Consider the following 23,538-nt stretch of genomic DNA (forward strand, 5'->3'; position numbering starts at 1 on the left):
TGTGTTGGGCTACGACCCGGGAGACTAGGGTACAAATCCCTATTCAGCCATGAAGCTTGCTGGGTGACCTGGGATAAGTCACAATCTCTCAGCCTGACCTACCTCACAGGGTTTTCTTGAGGATAAAATGAGGAGGGGAGAATCCTGCATACCACTTTGTCCCCCTTGTAGGAAAAGTGAGATATAAATGTAATACAAATATAAATTAATTTTTTTCTGATACATTAGTTTTGAATTATTTTATACTCCACCTTATAAATAAAAGCACCCAGAGGAACTTAAGCATATGGAACTATATTGTGTATTGAATTGTTTATTGCTTCTGCAGTTTTTCATCTATTGTGTTTGGATATTATGACAACGTGGATATAGATTGACATATTTTACTTTTTAAATGTTATGGTACACTTTGAGCTCAAGTATGATATTGGGAAAGTGACGCCAGACTTTAAACCAAATCAAAGAACTGTGCTCAGAGCACTGCAGAGTATTTCCCCCTTACTGAATGCCAACGCAGGCAGGCAGCCGAGATGAGAAGGGTTTCCAGTCAAGCGTTTAATGAAATAATTAACCTCTGATATCTATTGGTATAATTATATACTACAGTAGGCTGATATATCCACTATCTTATACAATGTTTTTGGTACCAAACCATCCCTTTGCAAATAGGGATCTCTCAGAGATTGAAGAATATTTCTGCTTAGCATTTTAATGAGAATGTGACCATGAGACTTAATTTTTTAAAAAAACAGATTAGTTTCCATATGAAGGAGGAAATGGCAATGTAGAAAGACACAGCTTTATACTGTTTGTCACTCTTTTTCAGCCTAGAAACCAATCTTTGATGAAATAGAAGCATACTTTAGATTATTTCACAAGTGGGACCTGCAGCAAAACATTGTGCCTGATTCTGGGTTCCAAGCAGCCAGCCATGCCCCACTTCCATGATACACGATTCCGTCTCCCCTTTCCCACTTTACACTTTTAACCCCCACCTTGTAACAAAATAGCAGCACTGTATGGTCACTTGAGAGTCCCATGGACTGCAAAAAGATCAAACTTATCCATCCTTAAAGGAATCAGCCCCAAGTGCTCACTGGAAGGGCAGATCCTGAAGTTGAGGCTCCAGTACTTTGGCCACCTCATAAGAAGACTCCCTGGAAAAGACCCTGATGTTGGGAAAGATGGAGGGCACAAGGAGAAGGGGATGACAGAGGATGAGATGGTTGGACAGTGTTCTTGAAGCTACCAACATGAGTCTGACCAAACTGCGGGAGGCAGTGGAAGACAGGAGTGCCTGGTGTGCTCTGGTCCATGGGGTCACGAAGAGTCGGACACGACTGAACAACAACAACAATGGTCACTGAGTATTCTCGGTCCTCATTTGGCTGATCTTGGTCTCACCTGCCTGTTTTAACAATTTATGTTTCTAAAGACTTTTTAGTATTTCATTCAATGCTTGGAGTTTCTCAGAGCCTCCTGGCACATGGATGGTTATCTTTTTTGCTAAACAAACACCCGCACTCGGATAAGTGAGTCCAGTATTAGTATATATAGAACCTTTAATAAAAGTCTGATGCCAAGGTCCTCTTTGCTCTGTGCCCATCATCCTTGGAAGAACAGCTGCCAACCTTTTCCTGACAAATGCTTTATTCTGCTGAAAGCTATCCTCAGAGGAGTATATAAATAGTAGATAAAATGAATAAATAAGTTGCACAGCAGGCAGAAACTCAGCAAGCACAGCCCCCCCTCTCTTTTATTGCCATCTCCACACTAGGCAAAGCTATTCCATTTGGAAAATCTGTCCCATCATGTAGCTGTTAAGAACTTGCTTAGAGGAAAAGGTGGCAACCTCAGCTGGGAGCTCAGCAGTATAAATACTGTATCAAACGAGATTTATGGCAACTGATCAAGAACCCCAATCTAGTGAAGGGGAATCTGTGGCCCTCCATAAACTGCTGGGCTACTACTGTCCACCATCTCTGACAGTTGGCCAAGTCTGATGGGGCCCAACAATGTCTGGAGGACAGCAGGTTCCCCTTCCCTGACCTAGTCCAACCTCCTGTTTCTTTGTTTCCTAACAGCGGAGCTTGTTTTGAAGTTATTCATGAGTCTAGGTCACTATCCAGAAAGCACTGCAATAAGGACACATTCTTTCGTAAAGCTTTGTAATGTAGATTATATCGGGTATTTTCATACCCCTCCCATTATTCTCCTTTGCAACATTTTATAAGAAATCATAATTCTTCAGAGACATAAAAACTCTTTTTGCCACTGAATTTGTATTGTATCTGGGACATGAATATCACAAAAGAGAGAAATAGTGACCTAGGGGTAACATTTATTTTAAGACGGCTAATACAGTTCATTTACAAAATATTTAGCTTACTCGTTTCCTAAACATACAATTAAAAATGCTACTAGAGTGTGTAGCCAACTTGCATACCAATTGCAAGAGATATTTCCGTCCTACAACCCTGCACTGCAGACAGTCAGTGTTTTTTTGGTATGCAAGATGCTTTCAGTTAAAGGTTTATTTGTGTTTATTCATCTCCCTCTTTCCAGGGGCTGCTTCCTTGAAAGGGGCACTTTGCATTTATCTGTTCTGTGGGAAAGCATCTCACATCCTCCAAACCAAACTTCAATCTCAGAAGTACAAGTGCAGGGTTTAATTTGCTGGTAACTATCTTTTATGTTAGATCACACATTTCTGAAGGCACTCAAGCCTACAGAGTTGTTCAGCTGAAACCTGTCACTTTTAATATGGGGAGGTTTAAATGCAGTTGGCTCTCCTCACACTTTTCCTTCTCCGCTATGGGAAGATGGAGATTCCCCAATGGCAACAAAAACGTAACTTCCAACAGCAGAGCAAGTCTGATGATCTACCAGGCACCAGGTTTGAGAGCCCATTCTCAAAAACCCTTCCACAAGTGATGGTCTCGAGAAAAGCTTTGCTCTCGATTACTCCTAGCTGCTTCGGGGGGGGGGAATTGGTTGTGGGCATCTCATGCTACAGGTTGACCATCCTTTCTGGCTTAAGAACCTCTCTCACAGATGGAGGTCCTTGCGTGTGCAAGGAGAAGATGAAGCTCCTTGAGTCAAACATCACACAGAATGTCAGTGTGTCACGACTGCCACGTGTCTCTAGCATTACCTTGAAAGCAATTTGGTCCCATTAGTTTCCGTTTCCTGAGGCAAGCCACCATTTCTTTGAGACCTGGGTGTTGGATTCTGCATGGCAGGCAGGCAGAACAGAACCCAGAAGAAGCAGAGACATTATAGAGATCTGAGGCGTACACACAGCAGAGTCCAGAAAGTAGAGTCCTCACTAATGAAACCCCTAGAGCAAGGGAATGCGGGTTGGCTCCCAAAGTCGCCGGGCCAAGTCACACGCCTGCTGGATCACAAACTCAGTTGGCACAATGCCCAGGTGGATGGTGAAGAGTTCATAGCACTTCACCACTTCGTTCGCATGGGTCCTGCTGCAGTAACGGAGCAGCTTCCTGCAGGGGTGAGACGGTGGTCAGGAAATGGGGAAGAGGCAGGGCTGCTGGGACAAGGAGGATTCCAAATAGCTCCCCTAGCCCAGCCAGCAGAAGATGCACCACTAGACTAGAGACAAGGTGGGGGAAATGGCTGAAGCCCATCCATGTAATCCAAGGAAAGTTGAAGGCTTGTGTTGCTCCTCCCTGGCTTCCAACTCCCCACCAACCTCAGCCAGCAGGGGCAATGGTCAAGGGATGATGGGATTTGTAGTGCCAACACCGTCTGAAGAGTCACAGGTTTTCCACCCCCAGCTTTGGAAATCCCGGAACGTGGGATGATGATGATAAATAATAATATTCCCCACCCTATCCCCACCCAAGGTCCCAGGGCTAGTTAGAACATTAAAAACAACTTACAGCAACAGAGGTAAGATGGTTCGTAAAAATATACTATATTATGTGCAATAGAAATTCCCATGAGGTTGTAGGCAGCACTCTGTAGAACTGTATACAGGTGCCAGGATGAGGAAGAGGCTGCGTAATGGCCAAGTTGTAAAAGTATTGCTCTTCTCCTCCAGCCAACCTGGATCTTCTGGCTGGAGTCTCCCTCCAAGCCCCTTGTGTATCCAATAGTCTCTGGGGCACTGGAATCCTTGCTCACCTGTAATAGTCACCGGCCAATGTCCCAATGGGGGCTGAATCATCCGAAAGCACCGGCACTTCCGTAACCTCCAGCCTGTAGCCCTGCAGGGGCGTGGCAGCAGAAAGGAGAGGTCAGGGACAGGACAGTAGCTTAGGGACCACTGCAGGCATTCTTAGGCTATGTAGAGGCAAATCTCTCCAGCCCATACTATCCCACCCCGTAGCAGAGGACACTGTTTATGCACCGTGTCAATATCCCATCCTTCCTCCTGAATGCATCATTTGTAGCCTCAAATCAACTCAAATCACCTCGACGTCTTAGGAATTTGCAGGAAATCTCTGCATCCCAAGCCCGCCCACCCTCTCCCCCAAAGCTCCTGCACCTACCATCTCGTTCTCAAACCAAAGGAAGTAGGTGCAATAGTAGTCTCCGTCCCGGACTGTCACCGTGGTATAGCCCTTCTGCAAGTAGCTTCTTGCTAGCGCCACCAAGGACCACACCTGGAGAGGAAGAGACAGGGAAGACAGAGAACCATGCACCCAGCAGCCCAAGACCTCCCTTTCTGAGCCCCGAATCACCACTCCAAGATTCTTGGTCTCTCCTCCAACTCCCATCACATGCTCACGCCTGTCTCTCGCTGCAGCGGAAATTTTGCAGGCCAGAGAGGAGGAGGAGCTGGGGCTCTTGCATAGGCTGGGGAGCATTTACCTTCTGCTTGATGAAAGCAGGCAAAGGCCCCTTGCCTAGCTCTGAAGCAGAGTCCTCTGCGGCACCAAGGGACGGAGCCACCATCTGCCCCACTGTGCGGTCCACGTAGATGAAGTGCACCAGCCCGGGGAACTCCTCCAGATATGTGGATGGCAGACAGTTAAGGGCCTGTGGCTGGGGAGAAGGCAGCTGCCCCATCGCAACTTGGGTGCCTGCCCCCGCTAGGATCCTCCCCACAAAAAGCTCCCAAGGAACCTGGATAATACAGGGATGGGGTTCTTGACCCAAGTGAGCGATGGAAATCCTTCCACGTCCCTCCTCCCTCCAGATCTTAACATTTGTCCAAGGACAGTGTACTTTCCTGGCACACTGAGAACCTGAGAACTTTCACCAGCCTGTTCCCAACACTTGTAGAGCCCAGGAAAGAGAACTAACCTCAACATTCACCTGCACCAGCTCTGTGCCCAAGTCACAGAATCATAGAATTGGAAGGGACCATGAGGGTCACCCAGTCCAACCCCCTGCAATAAAAAAAAAAAATTTGCTCAAACCTATGACCCTGAGATTAATAGTCTCAGGCTCTACCAGCTATGCTACAGGAAATGGCCTAGGTGGGGGTGGGAGCTGAACTTCTTGTCCCAAAGATTGCTTTGCAAAGTGGGGGGAGGGGAGTACTATCCCATGACACCAAGGTTTCTTCAGCCGGGGAGGGGGGAGTACTTCACAATCACTTCTCTAGGAAGCTCTTCTCCTCGTGGTGTTGGTTGGGGATGATCAAAGGTCCTCCGGGAGAAAAGAAGTGAATGGGGCTGGGGAAAAGCATGGAAGGATATGACACTATGGTAACATTGCGCTTGCTCTTCACCAGCAGGAAATCTCTCCAGTCTTGCAGCTTTTCCCTGCCAACAAAAAGGAACCAGGAATGAGCTACAAGGGCCGAGAGCTCAGTGCACGTGTTGCCTTCCTGCCCTCAAAGCAAGTGGTGCCTGGTTTCGGAGCTGGAGTTTCCAGCCCCACCTTGGGAGGAAAGACAGCAAGCCTTTCAATTCCCCAATGTCCCTTCCTTAGTTGGCCACTATCGTGGGGAGAAGCAGGCACTAGACCCAAAAGTGCACAGGGTAGGAAGAGATGGGCATTCAGGTGGAGGGTCCGAGAAGCTTCTCAGCAGCCGCCACAAGGAGTGGAGCGTGACTTGGGTGTACCAGCTTCTCCTGGACAGCACCGAACGGATATAAGAGTGGAAGAGAGCTGTGCTCAAGGGAACTTCAGGGTGACCTTCCGGCAGCATTCCTCAATGCCGGGTCCCCAAATGTTGTTGGACTACAACTCCCATCATCCATGGCTATGCTGGCTATGGATGATGGGAGCTGTAGTCCAACAACTGACCAATACTGCCTTATGGGATATTCAGCATGAGGTGCAAACTCTCAAATGTGTACAAGTTGAGATATGCAACAGCCACCCTTTTCCCGTGTGGGTTTGCCATTGCGCTCCACCCCACTCACCGTGTCAGCTGCTGCACCTGGTCCAGCAAGTTCTGCGGAAGGCCCTGCGTCCCAGAGGATCCGAGAAAGAGCTGCCGATACACGGCGCACAGCTGCCTCCGGATGCGGCAGAAGGCCTGCAGAAGCCTGCGCCAAAGAGAGATCAGTGTGCCGCTGAAGCAGCAGGGGAGGACTTGTTTCAGATTGAGGGCCACATGCCCTTCTGGGCAACTTCCCAGGGGCCACATGACAGGAGCAATGGTGGGGCCAGAGGCAAAAGAGGCCAGAGCAACAAATGCAAAATTTACCTCTACAGAAATGCTAGTTTTCACACTCAGCATTATCTGAATTTTGTCACCTATGAAGGGCATTCAGGATCCCTCCCTGGTGTCCCTTTTTTGTGCATTCATGATTATTTGGGCACATGATGCTATTGGGATGTGTGTGTGTGTGTGTGTGTGTCAGTCACATGGCTTCATTTCAAATCAGCGCACATTCCACAGATTCCTGCTGAAATCCTGCAACATTTCATGCCACAGATGTTCTGGAGTTCAGTTACCCCCCTTCCTGTTGTGCTACAGCTGCTCTGGACAGCAATAACGTGGTAGCATTAGGGAAGCATTGCAGAACAAATATCTGCAACAGTCATGCAGAGAAAATGGCTTATTTTAAGCAGAAAGCAGTAGGAATGGCCCCAGAGTTCGAACTGTGTTTCATTTGTATGCAGTCTCTGTCAATACATCATCTTTGTTAACCTATAGAGGTTAACTTGGTAGTGTTAGCATTTTCCCCAAGCTGCAAGAACCATTAAATCCATTCAGCTGGTAACTCCATTAGTGTCCCAAGAACAAATCAATAGGTGAAAAGACCAGTCTGGTCCTTTCGCCCATTTCTCCCCCACTCTGTTCAACTGGAATCTTGTTCTCTTCCCCTGTCCCTCCAGCCCCCTTTCCAAATGCACGCCAAATCTTCCCACTTCAGCTACCAGCCAGGCCTCCTTTGGCCCCTGCCGAAGTTCGAACTCAGCACATGGTACTCTATTGCATGCCTGGAAGGAGGAGGAGGGTTTGAAGCCAAGCCTTCTCCCTCGTGTGCTCTTCACTATGTGCAGAGGAAGCTTTGTTTGATTGCGCACACACAGGGGAGCTTCAAACACACATTCGTAAGTGGTACAGTCCCAGGAGGGCTATACAACGGGCTAGTTCTGTAAATTGGTTCCCATTTTTACCTCATATTTTTTGCTCTTCCTGATTTGTCTGCAACCGTGTCTCATAGCTGTTGAAAGAATTGCTGCGGCATGCATGCACGCACGCACACACACCCCACAAATCAAAATCTGACAGCAAAGGATTCTGTTCGTTGCTCAGATCCAGCAAGACCAGGATTGTTCTCCTTTCCTCACAGCAAGTCCAGCCAGCTGCTTCATTGTCCCAGGACTGCAACACTCACAGTCCAAAGAGCCCTTAAGCTTCATAGACCTCCATTCATTCTTTTCATCATTATTTCATTCCATTCATTCTTTTCATCATCATTTCATCATTTGCATCCGTGAAGGCACCATGCATGGCTGCGCCATTGCCACCTTTCCATTTTATCCTCAGATGAGGCCAAGGTATAGTAACTGGCCCCCAGGAGGCTACCCCCAAATTCTTATCCCAACCCTGTATTCTAATCTCCCTCACTTCAGCCCAGCCCGACCAGTAACTCACTCGCAGGAACTCCCAGTCTCGTTCCGAGAGAAAGCTCTGTTCTTGAATTCCAGCCAGGTATTCTGCAACTGAGAGACAGAGGGAGAGAGAGAGAGGGAGACTCCTAGCTGCAGCATCATTTCATCTCTTTGCAGGGTCTGCTCTTACCCACCGGTTCTATTGCCCTTCCTACTCCTGTAAATGGGAACTCACCCATAGCTCAGGCCTCTTCATGCCTGCCCAGCTCTGCCCCACTAGACACAACATCACCCAGCCCCTCTTAGCTGTGTGTTCTGGGAAAAGGTGCTCACTCCAGCACACTTGTGCCTGGGCAGCTCCTGTGTAAATCGGCCAAATCTCACCTGTGGCTCTTGCCCACCCAACCTCTTAACAAAGTTGTCCATCCGATGCCGGAGTTCCACGAGGACCGGCTGAGAGCGCAGGTGAGGCCTGGTCTCCTGCCCGTCTTTCAGCTTCTTCTCCAGCACCAGAAATCCATCCAGTAGCTGGTAGATGGAATGTGCCAGGTGGGAACTGGGGCTCTGCGAGGCAGAGGGGACATTCAGTGAGATCCCGGCAGGCTGGGCATCATAAACTCTGCTCAGGAGAGGAGCTGGCTCACCTTAGTGAGGAGCACCAGCGAGATTCCTGGCCACAGAGGCAGGCAGTACATCATGTGGGGCATCATGGGGCAGTAGCCTTCCCTCAAGTTGGCGTCCAGGAAAATCCTCCGCGGATTGGTAGCCTCTGGCGCTGGAGGAGCCAGAGACTGCAGCGAATCCTCAGCCATCTGGGGAAAAGATTAGCATGCCGTTGTCATGGAACTGGGATCTGCCTGACAAGACATAGAGCATTCTTGGGCGAAGTGTCTCAAGTTTCTCCATAATTTTAGGAACTAAACGGCTGCTCCTTTAACAGGAAAGTGAAGCAATAGCTCCATCTAGTGCCAATTCTAGGAAACAAGCAGAGTGACTCAATTCCACAGGCGAAGGAAGTCGGGAGGGAAACGGAGAGGACAGGAAAGGAGGCCTCCAGAGTCAAGTTACGGTAGTCCACCCCACACCCCACCATCCTTTAAGCCAAGGCGGGACAGCACTTAGGACCCTCGTACCTAAGGGACCGCCTCTCCTGGTATGTCCCGTGTAGGACCTTAAGGTCCTCAAATAATAATCTTTTGGAGGTCCCGAGCAACAAAGATGCTAGGTTGGCCTCAACTAGGGCCAGGGCCTTCTCAGTATTGGCCCCGACTTGGTGGAACAGTCTATCACAAGAGACTAGGGCCCTGCGGGATTTGGCATCTTTCCGCAGGGCCTGCAAGACGGAGCTGTTCCACCTGGCCTTTGGGTTGGTTTCTGTTTAATATTTAGGCTTCATTCTTTTATTGGTGGGTTATTTGAATATGAGACTGCAGTTTTAATATTGAATTTTTAAATTTGTATTTTAGTCTGTTATTTTAAATTGATTGTGTTTGTTTTTGCTGTGATTTTAATTGGTGTTAGCCGCCCTGAGCCCGTTTTTTTTGGCTGGGAAGGGCAGGGTATAAATAAATAAAAAATTATTATTATTATTATTATTATTATTATTATTATTATTATTATTAGTTTAAAGCAGAGGCGAGGAAACCTGTGGCCTTCCAGATGTCCTTGGACTTCCACTCCCCAACAGCTCCAGCCAGCACAGCCATTCGTCTGTATCCCAACACCTGGAGGGTCACAGGCTTAAGGTCCTGGGCTCAAAGAACATGCAGCCTCAGAGCCCAATTCCATTCCTCCTTGCCCCCAACCACCACCAGGATCCCTTCAGCTGGAAGGGGAGAGTCCCCTTCACTGTTGATGGGATCCTAGCTGAGGTAGTGGGTGGGATTAGGGACTACAGACATGAAAAACAGGACATGCCTAGCTCCCAATCCCAGCTGGCTAACTGCTCCCATCCGCATGCTGCTGGTAATTGTGGAGCAGTATGAATGCATAGACCTGTTCCCCTGCCAGTTTTTCCCATCTGCATTTTTTTTGGGGGGGGGGGGGAAAGAGGGCAACTGAGGGGATGTTGTTCCAACCCTTTCCCTGCAAGGCCAGGAGATCTCTAAAGGCTCTCTTGCCCATTCTTCTCCCCTCATTTAAGCCCCAAGGTCATCCACGCACAGACACCCTGGTCTGCCAGCACAAGGGAATGTTAACTTTACTACAATGTGCTTCGGTGAGCTTTATATGCAATTTCAATGACACCACGAAGGTTGCATTTATGGTATGTTAATGGTTCAGGTGGTGGGGAAGGTTGTCCCAGATTTCACAGTACTGGGAAATATAGAAAGTACAGAAACATTTAATTGTATAGAAAGAAAGCAACACCTCTATCAAGCAAACTGGGAAATGTGATCATAAGGGATCCCTAATGCCTGCTGCCCTAAAATCCTTGTGGAATGGATCCTCTTTGTCCAGCTTTCATTATCAGAGTTTCTTTGTTGCCGTTTCTCATCGCATGTTGTGCTTTGCACAATTCTGAGGAAGCTGCTTCCGTTCATTTCCCCATTTGTGGGGGGGCATAACCACAAGCTGCAAGACTGATGCTCACAAAAAGCTATGACGGTGGTGAGAAAAAAACGGATCACGTTCCATATGATCTGGCTACAAGAGAAGTACAGGTGGCCAAAAACAAAAACAAAAACAAAAAAAGACAGACAGACCCAGAAGAGAATGTAAAGTGGAAATGGAGAGAGCAGAAAGGAAGGCCCAGCAGAAAAAAAATCCAGAGCTGTGATCCCAAGCCCAAGCACATACCTGGATGTCAGCAGAATTTGTCTCCCCCTCACCCTGAGAGTCCACACCATCAGCCCAGGCCGTGCTTCCTTCAGGCAACAAAGAGAAGAGACACCAGATACCCCCAGCACCACAGGTGGGAACAGTTAAGGTGGCTGTCAACAGCAACTAACAACAGACTCGGAACATCATTTTGATCCAGGTACCTCCTAGCTGGGGCAGCACCTACACTTAACCCCATCCCTTGGCAGGTGCTATAGGAAATTGCTTTTACAGCCACACTTGCATGCCCTTTGAGCGCCAGCCAAGCAGCGGGGCAATGCCCCTTTCCAAAACAGGGAGGGGGAAATCAGATTTCCACGCAGTCACCACTCAGTCAAGCCAGCTGATGTGCAAGTCACCCTTTCTTTCTTTCTTTGCATTCTGACAGCTCTCCCCAGATCTACAGGAGACCACAGTCACTTCTCAGACTCCTCCGCACTGACCCCAAACTCACCTGTGCTCTGCTGGCTAGGGGAAGCCTTGGGGGTGTAGAACTCCTCGGGCATAGAGAGATCATCTGCTACCTGAGGGAGGGCGTAAGGGAGGGTGTGGGAGGGAACAGACTCAGCACGAGCCCAGGCTGGCTCCCTCCCCATCTGCCAAAATAGGTTCCACCATGGGATCCCAGTAGGACAATGATGGGGCTTTCACCATTCCTAGCAAATAATGAATCACATATCATTTGCCACAGCAACATCCTAGTCTCCCCTGCTTCCCTCAGGTTTTAAAGCTAAGCCTACAACCCAAATCCTGATCAACCACAAATTCCAAGGACCCAGGGTTAGGCCTTTGGGATGGGAGGCCCAAAGCCTAGCTGATACTCACCTGTTCTTGGGAAGATGCACGGGAACAAGGGCTGTTCACTGGGATGCTTTCACTGCTATGGAGCCTCTGGAGACTTGGCTCATCCTCTGAGAACTGAAAGAGACAGGCTCAGCCATCTTTGGACAGCTGCCAGGACTCACCCACCAATGTAGGCCATGCTCCTTCCTGCCCATTTATTAATAAAAATCTTGCCTTTGATAGTGTCTCTATCCTCACAAGGCAGCTTAGTCTCATTCCTTATACTATGAAATAGCACATTTATAATAAAGCAGCACGAAACATTATCATGAAAAATACAAACATTGAAATAAAATTGCAGCAAATAATTTGCAAATCCTGAGCTCCATGAAATTTTCCAAAAGCAGATCTGAATTGTTTCTTTAAATAAGTGTTTGAGGACCCCCTAAAAATGAACAAGGAACCTGTGCCGATCCATTGTTTTAATTTCCCACCATGCCCTGGACTCAGTGTCAGCCCAGGACATTATGGGAAATTAAAGTGGTGGTTAAGAGGCCTATTGAGGACTTCCTACAAGGAGATCAAGGTGACATATAAGGAACTGGACTAAATTCATTCAGTGGGAATTTGGACCTGGGTCTCTGTGGTCTCTAATGATTAATCCACAATTATTCTCTGTGACATTTAGCTATTCAGGCATCTAGACAGACTTCACACAGCGCAACAGCCCTTAATGAGTGTCACTTTGTTTGATATGATTTATTTATTTTAAAGTTATTGCGACTTTTATATTGGAACACATTAATTCATATTTGATGTTTTATTATGTTTTTCTGTTGGAGGCCGCCCAGAGTAGCTGGGGCAACCCAGCCAGATGGGGGGTGTATAAATACAAATTTTACTATTATTACTATTATTAATCCAGGGTACCCATCCCAGCTCCTGTTTAGATTTAATTAATTTTTATTTAAATATTTTAAGCTTGCCACTTAGGTCATAGCCCTCCCAAGGTGGCATACACACCAAATATAATATAAATGTGTGATATTTTAATGTATTTGATTTTTGTTGGAAGCTGCCCAGAGTGACTGGGGAAATCCAGCCAGATGGGCGGGGTACAAATAAATAATAATAATAATAATAATAATAATAATAATAATAATAATAATATACATTTTTTTAAAAACCCATCCAAATGCAAAATCTAGTTACAGTAGCCTGATAAAGCATAGGTCAATGCACCCCTCAAAGTGCATAAAACACAATTTAAACCTTTTACCAAAGCCTGTAGCCACATCCTAAAAAGTCTGCATGAAGGTCTGTATTGCAGAGGCAAGTGCAATTCACTTGGAAGACAGCTCTGAGACAGTAAAAATACCACCAAGCTCCCAGAATCTCACTTACGCCCAACTCCACACAGCTCAGTCCAGCTCAAGGTCATTGTCTGAGAAGATCCCAAAGAGGAATCCCCACAAACAGAGAGCCCCCTTGTATGAATGTGTCACCTTCCCCACCTGGGCAGGTACCTGGGAGGCTGGCAGCTCCTCAGAAGCGCTGCTGGGATACAGGTCTTGCACAATCAGAAGGAGTGTGAGCAAGTCAGCAGGCCGCAGAGAGCTGGCATTCCGGCTAGGAGGCAGGTGAAAGAGAAGAGGTGAAGTCACGGCCATCTGTTAGGGGAGCCACATATCGGAAGGTGGGGGGATATCCTCCTAGAGACAGAGGCAGGAGGACAACCAGAGGCCCAGGGTGGTCTGGCTGGCACTGAAGCAGAGGTGCGGGGTGCCAAAGGAGGCAACGGGCACAGTGGAAGATGCTGGGCTGGCATGAGCAGGATGTGCTTCAGGGGAAGAGGAGGAGACTGCAGAGAGGAACTGGGGGTTTACCTGGAGTAAAAGGCAAGGAGCTTGGTGTGCACGAGCAGGAAGGCATGCACGACTTCGTGCCCAGCACGCTCTGGGCTGCCATTGATGTGCTGCACGACCTGGCGCTCCAGGAATTCAATGCACTGCTCACACAGCTGAGGGTGGATCAGTCGCTCCACGGCCTAAAGAGGGTGGCGCAGAGGAACAGGTTTGCAGCACAAAGTCTTCCCTCCCAGCCCTGGGATGTATGGTCCCTTACGCAGAAGCCCAGGCAGCAATTATCGTGAGGCACACAACATGAAAAGCCCACTTCCCCCAGCTCCATCAGTCTACGCAGATTCAGGACATGCATTCCCTTCTAGGCCTGACTAGACAAACTATCCACAACGCTACCCACCTTCAGACGTGTGTTGGAAAAGGTGCCTCATCCCTGTACTAGAGGGCAACACACTCATATCCTGGCTTGCTCCATCCATCCTAGGCTACCCAGTAGAACAACTGCATCCCTGGTTTCATTCCAACAACCACTTATCGACTGCCCCAGTCCACTTTACCTCCACAGCAAAGCTTTGGTCATCCTGACAGAGCTGGTGATGGGTCTGAAGGAGGCTCTGAAACAGTCCCCATATGTGAGCCCGCTGCTCAGAATCCCCTGGGCGCAGCCTACAAAATCAGTGGAGGCCAACAGTCACCTCCAGGGCAGAGACAGAAATCCTCAAACTTATAGATTGTGTTAAAATTATTTAATGGTACATAAAATGGTACATAACTGTAACTGTATTGTATGCAAGCTACTGTGAAGAATGTTTGAACACACAGCTGAAGGCTTGTATTTTTTCCACTGCAAAAATGGGGTGAGTTAACTTAAGTGTTTACTTATGTTAATGAAGTAGCCCACACCACTCAGAGTAGTTTTTCAAGCACACACAGATCTCCCTCAGAATTAATCAAAATGCAGCAAGCTGGAAAAGAGAGAGGATTCTTTTATTTTTTTTTAGCTGAAATAACTGTTCTTTGGCAAAGATTGAGCCTTATACTGCGACCAGTGTATGTAAGAATAGAAATGTGTAACTGAGACAATGTATCTTTTTATAATTTTTGTAAAGTTCAAAACAAGTTTCTGCAAGTAAGGCTTTAGAACTTATGCGGAGAATTTATTTCTACATAGTCAGATCAGAAAGAGAACTTCTTCTGGCTACATTAATAATCTTCAGATTGCACCCAGGTCAAAGTCAGCTACCTACCTGTGGAGCGGAGAGGCCATATACAATTCATCTCTCCTTGGTCTTATCTCACCTGTGTAACCATTCCCAGACACAGGCATTGTTGAGAGCTGCACTCAAACCCCCCAAAAGATCCTACTTTGCTGTTACTTTTCTGCAAATTATAGGGAAGGCAGGCTCAGGCTCTTTTCATGTGCATATAAACCAAAATTTGCACTATGGCGACATCCTGTGAAGCTACTGCTCAGTGTTCCAAGAATACTGCTCTCACATGGGCAGGGTTCTTGCATTAAGGTTTCCCTTTCCTTCATGCACCAGGAGGTTATGTGCCCAGGAAGTATGACAGATCCATACAAACTAGTCTCACGCATGCCAGCTGTGTGGAACAGCACCAAGGAGAAGCTGCTTTCCTGTGGCTCAGCACACTGGGGCCTGAGAAGATCACACGGAAAGCAGGTCCTATATGCTGTGATCCAGGGATGGAGGAAAACAAGCTCATCACAATAAAGAAAAGGAAGGAAGGAAATCCCTGCTCTGGCACGGTAACTCACTCTCTGCGGAAGAAGTGGCTGTCGAGTGTGACTAGTCCAAAGTGAGCTTCAGCCAGTCTCCTGAGCACATACAGCTTACGCCGCAAGTCATCCTCGCTCTCGGAGCCATCGCCGTTCACAGCAATGTACAGGCACTCACCAAACTGTAGAAGCAGCAAGAGGATTGCTATCTCAGTCATTACAAGGAGGATGAACACAGATGTAAAATGATCATGGAAATATCTAAAGTCCCCTTTGCTCCAAAAATATTGATGCATTTTAGTATTTATTTAAATAAAACAGATCTGCGCGTTGTCATGTTGTTCGGATGCGATGCCTGATTATCATCTTTCCAAAGCAACTACTCTATCCCGAACTGAAAAATGGAAAGCGTAATGCTGGTGGTCAACAAAAGAGGTTTAACGACTCTCTCAAGGCAAATCTAAAAAAAAAAAAAGTAATATAAATGGCAACAACTGGGAAACACTGGCCTGCGAGCGCTCCAAATGGAGAACTGCTTTTACCAAAGGTGTCGTGAACTTTTTGAAGACGCTCAAACTCAGGAAAAAAGGGAGAAACTTGCTAAGAGGAAGGCACGTTTGGCAAACCCTCATCTTGATCAACTCCTGCCTAGAAACCTATGTCCCTACTGTGGAAGGATGTGTGGATCCAGAATTGGCCTCCACAGTCACTTAGGGACTCACTGTTAAGACTGTGTTCGTGGAAAACAATGTTACTCAGCTACGAGCGATTGCCAGAGAAGAAGACCTCCCTGCGACTGCAGGAACAAGGAAAAGGTGCTTGGATGACGCAATTGAAATAATATGGGAGGCCTCATGTAGCTGCATTGGCTAGCTTCCACCCTCCACTGCTAATGCATGCCTGAAGGTGACTTAGTCTGTCCACTAAATTCCCATCAACGTCTATGCTTTTCTAATCACGTGGCACATTTGATTACCATATGTAACACGTAGAGGTCTTTGCCATTTTCAGCGGAGAAGCAAGTGTATGTGTCCCCTAGGTTCTCTAGCAGTGTTGTGCAGGAGATGATCATGGGAGCAAACAATGTGTTGATGCTGTCTTCCAGAGCAGGGAGCTGTGGAAAGAAAAAGAGGGACAAGCGGCAGCTACTGTGCCCTGCCAAGTCCTGCCATATCCCATGTGCATATGCATGGACACCCATGGACAGGCCATAACCCAGTTCCCTCCCAGCTAAATATATATGTATCATATCCATTAGCCATCTAAGAACTTGCGTTTTCTGGGCAGTGTACTGTTGAAAACAATTAAAACATAGCATCCATTAAAAAAAAAAATCAAATACAAAAACAAAACCAGAACAGGAAAAAATAAACTGATCCTATTCAGACAAGCCCCAAAGCTTTTATAAGCATACACACACCTCCGCCTCCAGTACACTTTCCTCCATCACTCCAGGAACTTTGCAGAGCATCCTCCTCCAGCGCTGAACATGATGCCAGCAATGTCATTTTGGCCCTGCATCCATATACTCTGGTCCGTTTCCCTCCCTTCCTTTAAATCTCACCTCACCACCACTTTGATCATGGCCCCCAAAGCGCTGGTGCAGAACCGCCATGAATTCTGGGTCAGCCCAGTAGAACAGGACCTCGGCCACCTCACTAGTAATCAGCACACACTTCATCTGCAAATAAACATACACATTAATGCATTATCTAGGCCCCCCAATAAAAGGCCCATCCTCAGCTTCCTGGTCCAAATGTCAACCCAAGCTGGTATTCAACTAAATAGTTGCACTGGCACAGAGATTAACACTACCACAATGGGATCCCCCATCCTGTCCCCGGACCTGCTCTAGAGTCTAGAGGACTAGAGGGAACACCAGAACAAATTTAGAGTTAACAGAGGGAGGAGAGTCCATTTTGCTCAGCTCAGCCCTTTGATGCACTTTCAGTATGCATGTGAATCCGTCCTGCAAAATTCTTACTGGGGGTGACCTTTCTTTGAGAGCAGGGGAAGGAGGTGGCTGAGGAACACAACATAGGCTTGCGAGCTCATTTGTAAAAGCTGAGGGTTATCACTGCACAGGAGACACTGGAACTACTCCCCACACCAGAGAAATACATGCCCTGGCTTTATGCCTTTGACAAACACTCCTCCTCTCCCCCTGCCAAGAGATGGGCTTGGAGGCTTAATTTCCAATAGTGTTCATCTCCCCTATTGCTCACAAACCCACAGGCATCGTTGTGCTATTGGGCAATTGGAACAACTGTGTTTGTATTTAATTCTCTACTTATGAAATGGTAGAATTTTCTTCATAATTGCATAAATTAAAGATAAAGAACATAAAAGGGACAAGATGACCACCCAAAAGCACTGAACCAACTTTTTCTTGGCATCCATTTGTCTCCAGAGACAAAGGAGGAGTGTGCCTTTGGGGCAAAGTCAAACCGTTGGAGAGTTACAGAGCTTGTTGTGGCTGTAAAAACCCATAGAGACATGTTTTGTTGCAGCTGGGGCGGACTGCAAGCTGAGCAAAATGCAGCGTGTAAAACAAGGGCTGCTGTTACTTTGGGTTACTCTAGTAGCGGGGCGGCGTAAAAGAAAGGAAGCTCTCTTAAGTAATCGTCGTGGGCTGCCCGGGCCTGATCCAAGCCTCCCTTCCCAATAGCCAGGTGCAACGAAACTAAACCTTTTTTCGCCCAAACTTGGGGTGGAAACAGGAAATTCAGGCAGGTCCACTGTTCGCTGCAGTAAGTGGAAGCGAGAGCAAGCGAGGGGGAGGAAGCCCCGTTGGCTGCGAAGTGCAAAGATCCCGCGGAGATCGCCCTCCCCGCCCCCCACGGAAGGCGAAGGGGCGCCTCCGGGCCCGCGCTGACAGCCTTACCTTGCCCTCTCCAGAGATCCGCCTCCAGGCAAGCCGCCGACGAGCGAGGAGGTTCCCCGGAATCAGACGCAGCCGGTGGTAACCGAGCAGGCTGCTGGGCGATCCCGTCCCGAAGCGGCTCCACGAAAGCGGCCCCGAGGAAAAGCGCGCGTGACTTCGTCCCGGGGAAACATGTCAGCAGCCGCGGCAACTCCGCCCGGGCCGGGGCGGGGCCAGGAGCTCCTCCTCCTCTTCCTCCTCCTCCGGGACGTTGTCGAGGCGCTTGGCGAGGCTGCCTTGGAACTTGCTGTCGCCTCACCTGGCGCAGGGGGCGGAGAGGCGCAAACTCAGCCGGGACTAAACTTCTGCGAAGATCTTGGGTGGTAGCTGCGCCCGCTCACCCAACCACGTCCTTTGAAATGGGGCGGGGGCGGGGCGAAGGCAGGATTGCTTTGCAGCGATTGGGCGCAGAGGGAGAGGGAGGCAGGTTGTGCACCTGGACGCGTCCGGCCCCTGGAAACGCAGGGCAGGCTAGGAAGGGCTTTCCCGTGCTCTAGGTTCGCTTTCTTTGGGGTAACAGCTCCCTAGGTTCGTGCAGTGCCAGCCTATTTTGCACCCCAGGCAAGGCCCTAGCTAGTTACACCGCCCTCCAAAATTTGCTAAGTTCAAATTTCCAAAAAACAAATGTTTTGTAGAAACGGTAAGAGTGCCGGATTTACGTATGAGCTAAACAAGCTATAGCTTAGGGCCCCACTCTCTTGAGGGCCCCCCCCAAAAAAAATTAAAGAAAAAAACCTGGATGTACATTTCCAAAATATAAGATAAAAAAACAAATAAAACCTACATGCAGCAACAGTGTTTTGTGTTGTGTAGGCTCCTATTTGTTACTTGCAAAATGGCTTTAAATACCTATTAGGTCCATAAATTACCATAGCATATATTCAACACAAAAACAGCGGGAATTTGTTGTTGACAAAGGGCAGCTGGACATATAAAGGACCCCATTACCTTCAGTAGCTTAGGGCCTCATCAAACCTGAATCCGGCCCTGGGTAAAATTCTTCAAAATATAAAAGTAAACTATTATCAGTAATTTATAAGATATAACAAAAACTGAGGTCTGTGCCCCAGACGGCTGTCTAGTTGGCCTAACGATATCACTGGTGCTGTGGCTTCACTGATGGCAAGCATGCTACAAGATGCTATTACCCGTTGCATATCCTGCGCTGTATAGGCTACCCTTCTCAGCATGCCCCCCACCATTAATCTGCAAATAAGGAACCTGTGGCTTTCCAGATGTTGGACTAAAACTCCCATCATCCCTGACCACTAGCAATGCTGGCTGGGACTGATGGAAGAGGGGCTCCAGCAAGATGTGGAGGACAACAGCACACACACACACACACACACACACACACACCATTACTGCCTTACACGTCTCTGGGTGACCTCATCAAGAAGCAGTGTGGCCTAGTGGCTAGAGGTTCAGGCTAGGACCAGGTTGAAACACCCACAGAACTCACTAGGTGACCTTGAGGTAAGGAGATGTTGCTTCATGCAAGTGTTGACCTACACATCCCTTATCGCGAGAAGTCAAATCTTTTGGGAAGCGCCGGCTTTGTTGTGCAAGGGCTCCAAATCCATTTTAATTGGGCAGCCTTGATTTGCTGGCATGTGGTTGAATCCCACCTGGAAATAGCAACGGTCTGGAAGCAACCTCAGTGTAACCTGCCTCAGGGTTGTTGTGAGGACAAAATAGGAGAACCAGGCTCACCATCTTGAGTTCCTCGGAGGAGGTATAAATGTAAAAATAGCACATCAAATTTTATGGGATTTCAGTACCATCTATACAATAATGATATCCAGCTTCACCTCAGAACTTTGTGTCTCCATCCAGTCCTATATCTACAGCTGCTTGTCTGATAGTTCGATGTTTTATTGCTGTCTCAGTCTCAGCGTAGTCAAGGCTAGACTTCTTATCTTTCCCCCCACAAGCCTTCCTCTCCTGGTACATACTCCATCTCCACTGACACCACCATCCATCCTCTTGATCAGGGACAGACAGCCTTGCCTTTATCTTTGATTCCTCTGTCTCCGTTCCAGGCAAGTCATGTCGGTGGTGGAATCCTATGGAATCTCCTCCCAAGAGGGGTAATACAGCTGACTCCCATTACTTCTGGTTTTAAAGAGAACTTCAAAGTAGTTTGTGTTTTCTCTCACTTTTAACTGAAATGCTTTATTATATGTACCATTGCCAGATTTTATCGAACTTTTCTAGGCTTGGTTGTGTTTTAAACTGTGTTTCATGGTAGCTGGCTTATTTTCAACTATCTGTTTTATTGTAATTGGTAATAATATCAGCCATCTCCTGCTTCCTTAAATGGCTCCTTTTTCTCCCTTGATGCCAGTTATGTCTGGCACCTCTTCTTCTCTGACTGCCATATGGTGGACTTCTTTCAGGTCTTCCATAAAGTCCTATCTCAAAATGTATATTTATTGTGAAGACTTTGACATAACAGCAAAGTTCTCTTCCACCAATGAAACAAAGCAAAACTATACATATTGTAATAACAGTGAATGCATATTGTTATGTGTTTGGGGTGTTAAGATGTGTGCCAGACCCCTCTAATCCCTGGATCCAGCAAGTGTTAGAATTTAATCAAGGCTTCTAATTAGTGGAATAGCCAAGCTAGCCTCCTGGTGAAGTGATAGCCTGGGTGATAAACCATTAAGCGGGAATAAGGGGCTTGGTGTGAGATGGCAAATGAGTCTCAACAGAAAAAAGCCAGAGTTTGGAGCAGAGGTAGGATTGTGACCTAGAAGAAAAGCAGCAAGCTGGAGAGAGGGTCAAAGAGCAATGTTTGACATCTGTTTGAATCCAGGGCTGTGACTATGGGAGAAACAATTTGGGGTATTAATGCTGTTAACCCCTCTATTGCAGGCTGAGGTATATATGCATTAATAAACCACATATCCTAAAGACACTATAGTCTCTGCTGTGCCTCATTCCAAAAAACAAAAACAAAAAACAATATGGTTCCCATTTACTCTCTGCACCATCAGATATAAGGCATCAGACAGAAATAGTTGGGTACTTATTACAAGACAGGAATGCGGGTAGTGCTGTGGTCTAAGCCACTGAGCCTAGGGCTTGCTGATTGAAAGGTCGGCAGTTCGAATCCCCGTGACGGGGTGAGCTCCCATTGCTCGGTCCCAGCTTCTGCCAACCTAGCAGTTTGAAAGCACGTCAAAGTGCAAGTAGATAAATAGGTACTGCTGCGGCAAGAAGGTAAACAGCATTTCCAGTAGCGGTTTAGTCATGCTGGCCACATGACCCAGAAAAACTGCCTGCGGACAAACGTCGGCTCCCTCGGCCAGTAAAGCGAGATGAGCGCCACAACCCCAGAGTCGTTCATGACTGGACTTAACTGTCAGGGGTCCTTTACCTTTTTACCATTACAAGACTATTACAATACTGAGAAGAGTAGCCATCTCTTTAGTAGCATTAGCCAAGACACAAGCTATCTTTTATCAGCTATATTTGGAACAGAATGGTTGTCATCATTAGCTCTATTTTATTTTTATATGTTTCATTATGGCCAATAGTTAACTACATATCAAAATTTGAAACTGATATGATAGAAACTTAAATCTAGGCAAATAATCGGCTGGGGTGGAGTTAAGCCAGCACTTCAAATGGCACTCTTACCACCAGGTTTTAATTGAGTTGCTTTGTACTAATTATGATTTTTTTAAAAATTGTTTATCACATTGGTTCTATTATATTGACACCCCCTCTCTCACATTATTGTTTTACCCTGTGATGGCTTATGACATTTGTTGCATTTATTTCCCCTTGTTTTATCCTAGATTGTGATGACCTCCTATTGTTTTAAAAATAATTTGAATCAATCAATTGGAATATTTTCATTTGACAAAAGTTGAGCACAAGTGGAATGAATGTGTTTTGCAAGGGGAGCGATCGAAGGTGGCCTGAGATGGGCACTCTCTGTCTTTGGGGAAACAAATTAGAGATTTCCCTTGGGTTCCATCTGTGGACTATGCAAGGGCATTGCTATGACATCCAATACTTGTCTAAACAAAGACATAAAGGCTATTTTTTCCTGGCATTGCTCTCTTGCTTATTCAGTTCTATATTGAGATAAACCAAGTGAATCCCCAAAGGGTCCACACACTGTGCTAAGATATGGGCATAGCTGTCAACCCTCCCTGGTGTTCCCCACTGCTATATACATAGCTGTCAACCCTCCCTGCTGTTTCCCAATGCTATAATAAGGGAACTTCCCGCAAAAAGGGAAAGGTTGACAGCTATAGATATGGGTCTTGCACAAGCAACAGCAGAATTGCAGAAGAGGGATGATAATGGGATTTTCCCAAAGAACTGTTCCAACTAGTAATAAATTTCTCAGTTGCTGTTTTTACAATAATTGGACACAAAATGTTGTATGGCTATCAAGTGGGCACAGAGCTGCAGGCAGGGAGGCAGTAACCCTGTTTATGGTTTCAAAGGGCTTGGGACCAAGGGCAGACATTGCTGCCATTTCTCAAATTCTGCAGTAGAAGCCAAGCAAGTAAAGACCTGAGGAAGAGCCCATTTTGAGGGTTGGAGCAGATCAGGGAAGAGAGCTGCATGAGCCTCTCTAAATAAATGGCTGAGATAGGTGGATACCAAGGTAATCTGCCCAAAGGCTGCTTACTGGACACCATGATGTGAATCACAGGAAAAAACCTACAGCTTGCTCAGACTGCCTGCATTCTAGGAATCAAGTACAGTACAGTCATACCTTGGAAGTCCAATGGAATCTGTTCCGGAAGTCTGTTCGACTTCCAAAATGTTTGGAAACCCAAGTGCGGCTTCTGATTGGCTGCAGGAACGTTCGGCTTCCAAAAATAGTTTGCACACTGGAACAGTCACTTCCAGGTTTGCGGCATTCAAGAACCAAAACATTCAAGAACTAAGCTGTTCGAAAACCAAAGTACGACTGTACAAGCCAGAACAGGGGACTGTTTCATTTTGCAGTGCAACGGTTCCATTTCTACTCCATCTCACTTGATTTAAATCAGTTGGGTGCCGTCTGCTCAATGAACAGGTGTTGGGGGGTTGTTTAACCAGACATGGAGTGTCTCTAGGGATGAGCATTTCCCTAATTCTTCTTGTACAGGCAGAGATTGACATGCTTATCCCAAGGTTGGATACAGGGCAAGTAAATGCCTTAAAGGTTATTTTCTTTCCACTCAGAGCAACTGGGCTTGGGCTTCTGATGCTCATGAGAGGACAAACTGAAGCTCATTCTTGGTGACTCACAGCATAAAATGGAACAGAACATAATGTGAGGACTGACAGCTGTGAGCAAATATGGACATTCTGTCCAAATCTCAAAATGCTGCCTTCTTGGGTTGCCAAGATATGACCTTGTGGCAGCTCAAATAGCTCAGTCAGTAGAGCACGAGACTCTTAATCCCAGG

At 47.0% G+C, this 23,538-nt stretch overlaps 1 protein-coding gene across 2 annotated transcripts; it reads right to left on the reverse strand.

Moving 5' to 3' along the window:
- Positions 1-2,321: 2,321 nt before the first annotated feature.
- HPS1 (HPS1 biogenesis of lysosomal organelles complex 3 subunit 1) lies at positions 2,322-18,426 on the reverse strand. 2 transcript variants are annotated; one of them, XM_033149907.1, is made up of 19 exons: positions 18,074-18,425; positions 16,754-16,870; positions 16,166-16,303; positions 15,229-15,371; positions 14,009-14,117; positions 13,476-13,636; positions 13,116-13,218; positions 11,632-11,724; positions 11,261-11,330; positions 10,786-10,853; positions 8,631-8,798; positions 8,371-8,550; positions 8,030-8,097; positions 6,342-6,467; positions 5,670-5,735; positions 4,837-4,981; positions 4,515-4,628; positions 4,147-4,229; positions 2,322-3,503 (listed from the first exon to the last, which is right to left on the reverse strand). In XM_033149907.1, exons 2-19 carry the CDS (start codon positions 16,868-16,870, stop codon positions 3,341-3,343), a joined length of 2,115 nt encoding a protein of 704 aa, XP_033005798.1. In that variant the 5' UTR covers positions 18,074-18,425; the 3' UTR covers positions 2,322-3,340. The 2 variants fall into 2 exon arrangements, with proteins under 2 accessions (XP_033005798.1, XP_033005799.1); XM_033149908.1 differs by lacking the exons at positions 10,786-10,853; positions 11,261-11,330 and having other exon boundaries at positions 13,104-13,218; positions 18,074-18,426.
- Positions 18,427-23,538: the final 5,112 nt, after the last annotated feature.

This window comes from Lacerta agilis, chromosome 5 (genome assembly GCF_009819535.1).
Source record: "Lacerta agilis isolate rLacAgi1 chromosome 5, rLacAgi1.pri, whole genome shotgun sequence".
Taxonomy (NCBI): Eukaryota; Metazoa; Chordata; class Lepidosauria; order Squamata; family Lacertidae; genus Lacerta; species Lacerta agilis.